The sequence below is a fragment of the Microchirus variegatus genome (genome assembly GCF_963457635.1).
Source record: "Microchirus variegatus genome assembly, chromosome: 8".
In the NCBI taxonomy this organism is placed as follows: domain Eukaryota; kingdom Metazoa; phylum Chordata; class Actinopteri; order Pleuronectiformes; family Soleidae; genus Microchirus; species Microchirus variegatus.
Genome location: NC_139809.1, coordinates 20,039,805 through 20,052,875, shown reverse-complemented (window position 1 = coordinate 20,052,875; position 13,071 = coordinate 20,039,805). Strand labels below are relative to the sequence as shown.

Here is a 13,071-nt window from a genome sequence, read left to right as displayed (position 1 = left end):
TCCGGTCGAGAACCATGGCCTCGGACTTAGAGGTGCTGATTCTCATCTATGCCAGTTTTGCAATCTCACACGTATAAATTAAGTTTTTCTGCTTTTGTGTTTGTGTTGTGATTTGTGTTTCCGTTTTGAGTTAATGTTTTTGTGTTTTTGATTTGCGTTTGTGTTTTTTGATTAGCGTTTGTGTTTTTGATTTGTGTTGTGTTTTGCACCTCAGGGTCACCGTAAGAAACACATCCAATTAAATTATGTGGTGCATTTGAAGAGAAACAATTAATTTTATTACGAATTCCCACACAATACTCTTTGAAAAACTGTGTGTGTGTGTGCATTTGTCTTGCTAATTTAACAGTAGTGAGTGGTAAAAACTGAAGAGAGAGAGAGAGTATTCAACGTGTAACTGCATTACACTCTGTGACTCTCAATGCATCCAAAGGTATGTGGATCACTGTCTATTTTAGATCCATGCTTGGGGAATTGAATTAGGCCACGAGACTACTAGATCTATTCTATTGGGGGGAAAACACACGTGTGAGTGGTGTGTCTACCACTTTTGACTCTCGATGAGAAATCGACAGTTATTTAGTGTCATTTGATTGATTGGACCAACATATGCACACCAATATGTTTGTGTGTGTGTATATATGTGTGTGTGTGTATGCACATACACCCCACCCCCCCCCACGCCCTTCCTTCATAGAGCTTTTATGAGTTTTCCCAAACCTCTAACAAATCAGCTGACACAGATTTATATCTACTACGGCTCAACTATTTTGCATTTTAATTGGATGGTCACGAGATAAGCAACTAATTGTGAACTATATCTTTTTTTTTACTTGACAATAGACATATTGTCAACAGATAATAACTAAGAATTGATCAAATGTCATACATTGACACCGCAAACAGTATTTATAGTCAACAGAAACGTAGAGCACTATAAAACAGTTAGTTTGTTGTATGTCTCTTATCAGGTCAATACATGATAGATGATACTAAAGACCCTTTTCCACCTATGGTCCCAGCTTGCCTCAGCACGGCACGGTTTATGTTGGTTTTCCTCTACGAAATAGTACCTGCTCAACGTGGGCGGAGTCATCGCCGCACGGATGCATGAGATGGCCGTGACTTTGTTTTATGACATGCAATATTTACACAAATTATAAATGGTGAATGGTCTCTATTTATATAGCACTTCTAGTCTTTTCCACACCACTCAAATCTGCTTTACATCACAGTTTCTGCCATTCACCCATTCACACTCATTCACTCACACATTCATAAGCGCATCTCACTTTCTATTACACATCTTTCATCAACATCGGGTTAAGTGTCTTGTCCAGGACACATGTAGACCAGCAGAGCTGGGAATCGAACCCACAACCTTCTTCATGAGACCTGACAATAAATATTAATGATAATATCATTAATATATATTAAAACATGTGAACACATGTGAATAAGTCTGACGACATTTTAAAAGTGAGCAATGTGGCATCAATCATGGAGACCACTCATATCACAACAACAAGATCATATTTTGGGGATGGAAAGAAATTGCTATGGAGTAAGAGTATGTTGCTGTATATATATACTCTATATCAGTGGTTCTCAACCTTTTTGAGTCGCGACCCCAAATTTAACATGCACGGCTGTCCGGGACCCCGCCCCCCGCCATCCACACACACACACCAGTGTGAACGCATGATGGGTATGATGGATAAAGCACTGTCCGCGGTGCTGAAACAACGCCGGATCAATACACCGTTGGCTACGTTGCATTTACATATCAGACAAGCACTTATGATCACACTTCAGCTATTCGTTTTTATTTAGAAACACTTTTGGATTTTTTGAAAAACATACAGCAGCATCAAGAGGGTAACTTTTCACGCGAGTAATAGACCGACAATTGTCGCTACATCCCATTGTATTGCTGGTAGTTGAGCCGGTTAAAATGTAAACAAATAACGCAAACTTTCTTTTTCTTTTTAATGAAATGAAACGATAACTAGGGATGGGAATTACACGGCATTTTGAGAGTTGACTGTCAAATGAGAGTTTGAGAGTTAGTGTCAAATATTGTCTAGTTTTTTTTTGTGGGGGTGGAAACTATTCTTCACTGTACTAATTAATTTTAAGCTCAAAAACAGCAGTGCTAATAAAAATGAGGGGCAAAAAAAAGGGAAAAACTCTCCGCTGTCACGGATGTATCTCCAGATGGCGGTCAGGTGGTGAAAAGCTGGTGTATCCAGTGTACTTTTTGGGCCCAACCGCTCGTCATCATTCTAACGTCTGATCGGACGCTACATTAATTTTGATTAAAAAAAATAAAATAAAATTCCAAAATTATTTGTCGACCCCCAGAAATCATCTCGTGACCCCAAGGTTGAGAATGGCTGCTCTATATGAATATACATATACATATACATATACACACACACACACACACACACACACACACACACACACACACACACACACACACACACACACACACACACATAAATCCATGCATTGCAAGCTGTTTCTAACAGAGCTGCTGATGTGAGGACCACTTTCACAAAGGGGAGGGCACAGCATCACTTGTAAATTACTCCCATTGTATTGATCTGGAGCATTAGTTAGTTAAGTAGGTTGACACATTTCTCTCGTGAAACATACTGCATGCTGCACACAGCAGACCAGTGTGTGTGAGTGCAATGTCGGGAAGAAGAGAGACAGCAAAGTATAATCTGCAACTACAAAAGAGACTCAGATTTAGGATAAAAGGGGGATCGTTCAAACTCTCTCTCAGACGAGTGCGACCAGAGGCAATGGTGAGAGCTCCGTGAAGTTGGCCCCCCACCCCCAATAAAACCATTTCAAAATACTTGTAATCGATTGTGCTTCGTTTGTGCAGGTTTGTGCAGCAAAAATTTTCGTTTGTGCTGCTTTAGTTTTTGAGTTATTGACATGTTTATATCCAGCCCCCCATATCGTCCAAATGAGCTGAAAATGGTCTCGTTTGTTTCGGCTTCGTTTGTGCTGGTTTGTGCTGCAACAATTTTCGTTTGTGCTGCTTTATTTTTTGAGATATTAAACATTATTTCAAAATGGGGCGCGCGCGCGCGTGCCCGCGCAGCACAGAGCGAGCCTCTTCAGCGGAAGAGGAGGATGAAGCAGAACCAGTGAGATTTGTCCAAATGAGCTGAAAATGGTCTCATTTGTTTGGGCTTCGTTTGTGCTGGTTTGTGCTGCAAAAAGTTTCGTTTGTGCTGCTTTAGTTTATGAGATATTAATAAATCTATATTGTCACGCAGCCCCCCATATTGTCCAAATGAGCTGAAAATGGTCTCATTTGTTTGGGCTTCGTTTGTGCTGGTTTGTGCTGCAAAAAGTTTCGTTTGTGCTGCTTTAGTTTATGAGATATTAATAAATCTATATTGTCACACAGCCCCCCATATCCTCCAAATCAGCTGAAAATGGTCTCATTTGTTCGTGCTTCGTTTGTGCTGCTTTACTTTACAGTACTGGGGTTAATATTAACCGTTTTCCGGGTTTTAATTTTTTTGGACCTCCAGGCTCCACACCGGGACTTCCCCGGAGGTCTACCCGGCCCAGGGGGCCCCTGTCCCGGCCACAGTCACCGCCACACACCGCCCCCAAATCCTGGAAGTCAACACTTTGACATTTTTTCAAGTGACGTTTCGGTCAACGTCACACCTGTTTGTGCTTCGTTTTTGTGCCGTCTTTTGGACCCTGGGGTCTTCTGTCAGGTGTGACGTTGACCGAAACGTCACTTACCATCAAAGACCAAACTTGTGTGACAAAGTGTTGACTTCCAGGGTTTAGGAGCGGTGTGTGGCAGTGTCTGTGGCCGGTCTGAGGGCCCCCTGGGGCGGGTAAGCGTCTGTGAAAGCCTGGGTGTGGAGCTCCAGGAGTTAGTGAAAAAATGTCAAAGTGTTGACTTCCAGGATTTAGGGGCGGTGTGTGGCGGTGACTGTGGCCGGGACAGGGGCCCCCTGGGCCGGGTAGACCTCCGGGGAAGTCCCGGTGTGGAGCCTGGAGGTCCAAAAAAATTAAAACCCCGGAAAACGGTTAATATTAACCCCAGTACTGTAAAGTAAAGCAGCACAAACGAAGCACGAACAAATGAGACCATTTTCAGCTGATTTGGAGGATATGGGGGGCTGTGTGACAATATAGATTTATTAATATTTCATAAACTAAAGCAGCACAAACGAAACTTTTTGCAGCACTAAGCAGCACAAACGAAGCCCAAACAAATGAGACCATTTTCAGCTCATTTGGACAAATCTGGCTGGTTCTGCTTCATCCTCCTCTTCCTCACCTACCGAGTGCTGAAGAGGCTCGCTCTGTGCGGCGCGGGCACGCGCGCGCGCGCCCCATTTTGAAATAATGTTTAATATCTCAAAAACTAAAGCAGCACAAACGGAAATTTTTGCAGCACAAACGAAGCCGAAACAAACGAGACCATTTTCAGCTCATTTGGACGATATGGGGGGCTGGATATAAACATGTTAATAACTCAAAAACTAAAGCAGCACAAACGAAAATTTTTGCTGCACAAACCTGCACAAACGAAGCACAATCGATTACAAGTATTTTGAAATGGTTTTATTGGGGGTGGGGGGCCAACTTCACGGAGCTAATGGTGAGACAGTGGTGGATGTCAAGAGGAGGTGGGTCTTGTCCCGTGTTTCCACTGTCTGATGGAGAGAAGAGGGGGCAGAGCACAGTGAGTGTGACACAGAGAGCGATAGAGAGAGAAAGAGAGAGAGACTGCAGGCAGGCATGCAGCAGCAACACAGAGCCATATATATGTTTAATAGAGAGGCTGCAGCAGAGCGGGCTGTTGATGAGGTAAGAGCACTGAAACTCGATTATGAAACTAGGATGTAAGAAAAAAAGGGCAGTTCTGTATTCAATGTGTGATGTTGTTTTTGTGTGTATGTCACAGGATCTTATGATATTTGCAGATGATGCCATTTACTGCAGATATCTTAGCAATTCATTGATCACCTCTCTTTTATCTATTTGGCACAAGGTCCTTGGAAACCTGACTGAAACATGACTGGACAATAATAACGTTCCCCAAAACCTGCAGCATGTGACTTTGCGGTGGAGTTTACAGACCCTCACCATGCTGTCTCTCTGGAATCTTTATCTTCTCCTCCCCCTCTCTTTGCCGTCCTCACTCCGTGCCATAGTTTTAACTGGAGTAAATGTCAAGGAAACACAACAGCCAGGCCGAGACAAACCAGCACAGCATATTCCACAGCCGACACCAAGACTTGGTCCCCTGTTTGAGCCCACGGATGCCAACCTCCTGGGTCAACCTCTGAGTTGGCCTTCATTCTCATCAGAGGAATCAGACAGACAAGGTGTGATCGGTGAATATGTTGATCTACAGGCAAGCACAGAAATGTCGCTTATGGATACGAACGAGAAGGACTTTTTCATACCCAGCTCCTCTGAAAGTGCAACAGAAGATATGTCACCTCAAAATACTCAGGAACAAACATTTGAATACCTGCCAGCTGAGACCAGCTTGGAATCTAACCTGGATACACAGACTCAAGAGAATCACCTAATTTTAACAGCCTTGCACAATAAGACTTATGGCTCACTTCCATCAGACACTTCTCCACTGTCTGTTGGACCGGGACACAGCTCTGACCAGCCCACCCCAGCTCTAGACAGTGGCAGTTCGGGGAGGACAATAGTTGGTCCTTCACAGGAGAAGACAAGGGTCCCAGTGAAAGAGTCTGGTGGTGGATTGGTTGATATGACAGACCACAGAGTAGCTGTGAATAGGGTGACAGAGAAAGGTAAGAATCATTCAAATAAAACTGTTCAAGCCTCCATCATTGACATATGCTGTGTTTCCATCATGGTACAGTTTGGTAAGGTACGGTGTGGTTTGGAATGCAAAAGCCTTGGGTCAGGCTTGCGTTCCAATTGAAATCAGTACCATTACTTGGTGGGCGGGGTATGGGATGTGCCCAATGGCTGCATCAGTCAGATTATGTACCGTGGTGCCGTACCAGTTGCAACGTCAAAGAACGACGGCAATGAATGTCAACATCGAACGCAACACAACGGGCAACAATGCAGCTCTTTGTTTTTTTTCCTGCGCGGTTTGTGGCTTGTTTGTCTCAAAAAGACGTCAAGCTTTGTATGAAAAAAAACAAAACAGTAAAGTTTGTTGGCAAATAAGCTTGACTGTTGTGGCTCAACCCTGACCGTCAAAAATTTAACTGTTGGGGCTGGTAATTATGGTACTATTCCTAATGGTACCAAACCGAACTGTTCCACTCAAGATCACCAGTCCACTGCAGAGCAACCACAAAGAGACAAATAATCATTTGTTCACTCACACTTATAAGTGTCCAGTTAACCTTTTAACCTCTTCATGTTGTTGGACTGTGGGAAAAAACATAGGGAAAACATGTAAACTCCACTTGCACCTCGGTTGAATTGACCTCTATGCTATTTTAGGGCAACAATCACAATATGATTTCCTTCTTTATAGTATATATCTTTTTTTTTTTTTTATCATTGCCACTGTATGTATCTTATCAACAACAGACAGCCCTAATCACAAGGTGACTCAAGACTGTGAGTTGATGTGTGACTGCAGCATTTGCAATATCAAATGTATTCTGCAGGCAGACACAGTTGTTTTACATTCACCGAATGGCCTGTATCACTTCAACTCCCCCAAGCTTTCGCTCCTCAGAAAATCTCCCCAAGAATGTTCTCCCTTGTCTTGTGATTTCAAGCTTTTTGTCAGATTTTTCCTTTCAGTCCCTGCACTTGAATGTTAATGTTACATGGCAATTGCAACCGCTTCTCTTTATTTGCTAATGTGGCACACACCTGAACATATTTAGCACACACACACACACACTTGTTAAAGTAAATGATGGGTTCACAGTACGTCATAGTGACGGGAGGAAGGCTTTGACAGACGCGTGTGAGAAATTACCCATTTAATCTGCTTATCAATTTGATTACATCCAGTTTGTTAACTAACAACCACATTTATCCTTGTCCACAATACATTTATTGGATTTTCTTTCAAGTCATTACTGACCAGAGGCGGACAGAGTACACAGCTTCATTACTTGAGTAAATGTACAGATACCCCTTGCTAAATTTTACTCAAGTAAAAGTAATGGTACTACAGTCAGATGTCTACTTATGTAAAAGTACTGAAGTACGTGTACATCTTTTTACCATGTTGCTTTATTTAACATTTCTCACTTGCCCCCATGGTAACGCTCTCGCTTCGAAATGTAAGGAAGTTTATTTCAATGTACGTACCTTGACATGCTTCCGCAAGTTGGAAGATGAATTTTTGTAGGCAGCGATGAAGTTTTGTTTTGGTAAACACAGCAAACACTTGAAGCGAACACTATCGTTAACTTGTTCGGAAAATCTAAATAGTCTGGCGAGGTAGGGCCACGGGTTGGCACACTTTTTTAGAAGAAGTAACAGGAACTCGTGGGTATCGATAGAAATGTAGCGGAGTCTGCGGCTCTGATACTGACCCTGTGTTTGGAAGTTCTCTTCAGTTTGTTCACTTGTTATTAAAGCTCCCATAGAGTGGTCCTAAAGCACATATATGTGAGTTATGGAGGTCTACTTACATACATTAACTTGTTTTTATGGTCAAAAACCTCCTGATTGCTGAAAACAAGACGATAGAAATCTCTCCTCACTGAAGCTCTCGTCAGCCACGCTGTTTCAGACTGAAAACAGCGTGGCTGACAGAATGCACTGCTCCTCATTATCAAAACATTGTTTTAACAGTGTTTAAAAATAGCTTTGTCACGACTCCCCATCGCAGTCCTTTTTACGACTTTGACCCGGAGTCAGACCCAGAGTCAGAAGACACTTTCACAAGCGAAACACCTCCACAACGGACGTTCTTCTTCTTCTGCTGCGGTTCAATGTGCCCGGAGCACGAGGATCTGCTGTTCAGGAGAAATGCTGTAACCGGACCAGGTTTTTTCAAAGATCTCGCTGAGTCCGAGATTACAATTGAACAAAGCGTTCTCAGCAGTGGCTGAACTGTTTGTTTAGAACCTTCAGGGCTTCATAAACGAGGTAATGACACAGATACACACCAAAAAAAACAGTTTTAATTAGAACTTCCGTTCTGGGTCCGCTTTATATGTGCTAGAAAAAAGACACACTATTTATAACATTTAGGTTATCTCATCCTGAAGAAGCCACACAGAGTCAAATGAACATTATTTCACTTCGAGAATAGAGGCCATGCACATTGTTTATTGGTGACACAGACACAGTAAGAGGTGAGACATTACCAACAGTTCAATGATGAAATTAAATTACAACATTTAAAGACGGGAGGGCACCTGATGATCATGCTTTGTAATAGCAACACAGAAGTAGAGAAGCAATGAGGTCAATACTGGCTAATCAACATTATCTCTCTCTCTCTCTCTCTCTCTCTCTCTCTCTCTCTCTCTCTCTCTCTCTCTCTCTCTCTGTCTTGCTATCTCCCTCCCTCACACATGCACACACACACACACTACTTGCTCATGCTCACACTCTCTCTCTCTTTGACCCAGTTGGAGATTCCCTGCAATGAGCCCACTCTCTTGTATTATAGATCAGCTTCATACACAACATATTCCACCATGTTCCTTTTCCCTTTCTTTGGCCTATCGTCTATTCGTCTTATGTTGGTTTTAAAGGAAACTCTTCATTTAATTAAACAACCTAAACAACAGATTGCTGGTAGCTGAGTGGCTATTGAACACATGCCCGCAAGCATCATCAAGCATTGACATGTGTGTCCTGTTTCTCTGTCGCTATCCAATAAAGGCAAAGATACCAGAAAACAAAATCACAACCTAAAATAAAAATAAAACTGTGTCACATTATAAACAATGTGAGTTGTGTATGTTTGGACACAACAGTAGGCTGCATTAAGCTAAATGCTAATATTACCAAGGTTGCATGTTCACAAGGCAATGTCAAACCTAACATCATGATCTTTTGCAGGTCATTTATGGACATTTTATATAGGTCTTTGCCAAATATATTTGTACGTAAAATTTCTACCTTCAGCTTTTCTGTCAAAGCAGTATATAGCTTGTTAATATGTTGTGTTTTCATTTACAGATGCCTCCGTGGACAGTAGCCTGCAAACATCCAGTGACAAATCATTGCTCGATGGTAACATGGACACCTCGACAGCACCTTGCAAAACAACCAACCAGTCGTGGACTCCCACCTTCCCAGATGATTCCACTACCAACGAGTCCCTGCATCCCTCCCTTGCTTTCATCCCTGCCCTGCACGTCCCTCTGTATTCGGACTGGAACTCTGCCCTTGCTACATGGGGGTTTGCATGGGAAGCTCACACTTATGGCCTGGGGTCAGTCTTCGCTGTGTTTGGCCTAATCTCTGTCATCTGCCTGTTGGGGCTTCCCCTGAGGTGTCCTGCAGGAAGCCCCTACTTCACCTTGCTGCACTTGTTCCTCCTTGCATTTGCAGGGATCCAAGCTTTCTGTTTGCTCTATGATGCATACAGTCACCAGGATCGTCTTCCCCCTCTCGGTTCACTGCTGCTCTCTGTGTTGCCGTTCCCCTGTTTGATCTCAGCTTTCTCCTTGGCCTTCCTCCTTCTTTCACTGCGGTCACGCATGCACCTTTCATTCCCACTTGCTATTTCAACTCACTTTTCAGCCTTGCCCAAACCTTGCTTGTTATTGTGTGTGTCCCTGTTGCATTTTGGAGTATCTCTAGGATGTGTTGGCTTGCTCCAACTCTTCCACTTCCTTCCTACAATGATCCTGCTTTTGCCCCATGGTCTTTTTGTTTGTCTCACCATATTTCTATCACTCTCCTACCTCATCTTCTTCTGCTTAATACAAGTTGACACTGAACACATCTACAGGCTAAATGACAATGGGGAGAATGGAGGATCTCCTGAAGTGATACAACCAGCAAGTTGCCCCTTTTCCAAAGTGGAGGACTGGCATAGGGCAGCAGTAGCTGGTGTAGGAGCTTCATTTTGTTTATTGGGCTGTGGAGGACTACAGCTTTATGGGATCCTGCATGTCCTTGGTTTAGGTGGGGTTGATGGTTATGGGTTCCATCCCTGGTCCTGGTGGGGCTACCAGGTGGGCTGCAGACTTTGCGAGATAGGGGTGTGTCTTGGTTTGTCTCTCATTGGCACACACCCTCTATGTTACAGACACTCTTCCGTCAAGACCACAACTCACCCCAGGCCAGGATCTTGGTCCCGTCTGTCATGCAGCTCCCCTTCTCGAGGGCTCACTCTGCCCTCTCCAGGAAGTGCACATTCTCCTGTTCTCTCCTCATATGATTCATGGTCCCAAGGTAAGAAGGAAAAGCAGGTGTTCTGCAATGTCATCACCCAACGAGAGTCAGATGCTCTCCCTCTTTGCTCTATTGTGGATCATCCAAGAAATGTGTGTAATTGTCTTCCAAAATCCAGCCGTAAACAGACAACTGTATTACCTCTACCTTCACCCCCAAGCCCTCCTCAGAATCATACATATGCTGTGGAGTTATCATCACTGGGTAGCTTAGGACAATATAATGACTCTACTGTGGATCTACAGCCTCCATCTCCCATAGACCTGTCTCGCAGTATTGATCAGGCTTTGTTCAGTGAGTCCCTTTTCTCTCACAGTATCTTTGGTTTGCCGAGGTTGTCCCATGCTTCTTCAAGCCACTCTTTGAGCTCTCCCAGCAAAGGGACTTCAGAAAAAGGGTCGAGTTGTCGAGATAATGCCTTATACAGAACCTCCTCCTGTGGAGATGTGGGTCAAGAGAAAAACCTTCCTTGTTCAAGATGCTCCCAGCCTCACAGCTCTTTAACGTCTCAAAGCAGGACACCAGAGCACTGGGAATGGAAAGGGAGTGTCTCTGGCTCAACCCAGGGTCTGTGCAGCAACCCAAAAGAGACAGGAAAGCTACACTCAAACTCCTGGGCCAACAGAGGGCACAACTTTACTCAGCACAGCCTACCACGGGCAATTCATCTGTCTTACCACAGGCGTTACCGAACCCTGAGCACAGCGTCACGGGACATGCGGGGTTCTGGCCGACTAGCAGGGACCAAACACTTAAGTGAAAGCAAACAGCTACAATGGGATCTGGCCGTGCAGGCAGAATTTGTCAATGTGTGTAGACAAATTGATTCTCTGAGTGTTTGCAGTGACACCATTGAACTATAGAAAAACTATGATTAGAATGCAAATGTAGCAGACTCTGGTCCCGATTGATTTTTCATTGTAAAAGTTGTAGTGATTTACTATAATTGAATTATTGTACATGTACCCTAACCCTAACCCTACAATATGTACCTTTTGGACATTGAAGTTATCCTACAAAACAAAGGGAATGTAAAAGATAGCCTCCTTACGCTTTGAATATACAAATAAACAAACAAAGTGGATTCCACAAAACTTTAGTTAGCATTGCTGACATGCTAATAGTCTTCATCATTTCAAAAGTCAATACATGCTCATTAGCATATAACGTGAAACCCCCAAACTCTTAACTGTAGTATTATAGTATTGCTTTGGACCATTTTAATAATATAATATACATTAATTAATAAATCAAACTGATTGTCAGAGGAGGCTAAATATTACTATCTCTATGTACCAGTGACTGTATTTGTATTTTGTTTTTCAAATGATGTCTATTAAGTTGTGAATGGAGATGTAATTCATAAAACAGACAATGCAGCATGTAGTACCTTTCACGCCGACTTATGTTATGTCAGTGTGGTGTTGATAAAAAAAAAAAAAATGTTTTAGGTTAAAATAATGTTTGCATTTCATCTGTTTAGTATTTTTGAAATTCTTATTTAATTTCCTACACGATGATTGACTGCCACCTAGTGGTCATGGGAAAAAACACCCAAGGTGTGCAATTTCCTCTTTATATTAAATATAAATGCATTGTGATGAAGCAATTTCAAAATCCCCATGTTAAAATAACCTTTATTAATGCAGCACTATGTACACTTAATAATTCACAATCCTTTAGTTGGATTAAACAAAAATACATTCAAAATTTCTGTATAATCTGTAATCATGTAACTGGTTGCACAATTGCCAAATAAAGATCCAGCGTTTATGGCATAATTATATATTTCATACCAAAGAAAGTCATGGTTTCGACAACATTAAGAAATCGTATTTTAAAATTGCCAAAAACATCTATATTTCTAGAAAACAATCTAACGTGGGTGACCTGGCTTTGCTCAACTGACTCATTGGCTCTGTTTATTAGTACTGAGTATGAAAATGAGACACATAAGAATATATCTTATATATGTACACTCAATAGCCACGTGATTAACATTATCCAGTTGCAAAATTAAATTATGGAGATCCCAACATGTGTGAATATATGAGTATATTGTATAGACTGATGATTAGATTATTTTAAAGTATAGGATTCTATTATGTCTTGTTACCAGTATGCTCTACTGCAAATAAGATGAAATCCAGAGTGTGATTACATGTGTTTGCTCCTTTGAGGTGCTCATTGTAATAATCATTGTAAAGGTGAATTAAGGCAGATACCAGGTTTGTCATGCAGGGTGATTAATCATGTAACACCCTCCTTTTCAGAAAGAGAAAATAGGATAAAGGGTAGAAGGTAGAAGATGGATGGATGGATGGATGGATGTATTATGCAATGCACTAAGAAGAAACTGAAAATATGACCCAGTAATATTTATACACAAGATCACAGGCTAGAAAATATGGTATACTGGTATATTAGTATATTAGATCATTTTACATGTGCTTTTTACAACATTTATCATTAATAAAATGTGAAACATTTTGTCAAAGACTAAGCTGCTTTTTGCAATGTCATATATATAAATATATATATATGGATTCCTGATTTCCTACGACAACACTTGTGTGTGGGATATTGAATGAGCAGGGGAATAAAGGGCTGAAACTCAAGATTTATTGTATACTCAATACTAAGGATGGATTTCAGAGCTCAGCAATAATAAGGGATGAACAGAGTAAT

The 13,071-nt window shown here is 42.0% G+C and overlaps 1 protein-coding gene across 1 annotated transcript; it reads left to right on the top strand.

The window, feature by feature from the left end:
- Positions 1 to 5,143: 5,143 nt before the first annotated feature.
- On the top strand, positions 5,144 to 11,246 carry prrt4a (proline rich transmembrane protein 4a; the record flags this gene model as incomplete). Its single annotated transcript, XM_083894274.1, has 2 exons — positions 5,144 to 5,831; positions 9,160 to 11,246. The coding sequence occupies 2 exons, from the start codon at positions 5,144 to 5,146 to the stop codon at positions 11,244 to 11,246; spliced, it is 2,775 nt and encodes a 924-aa protein (XP_083750400.1).
- Positions 11,247 to 13,071: the final 1,825 nt, after the last annotated feature.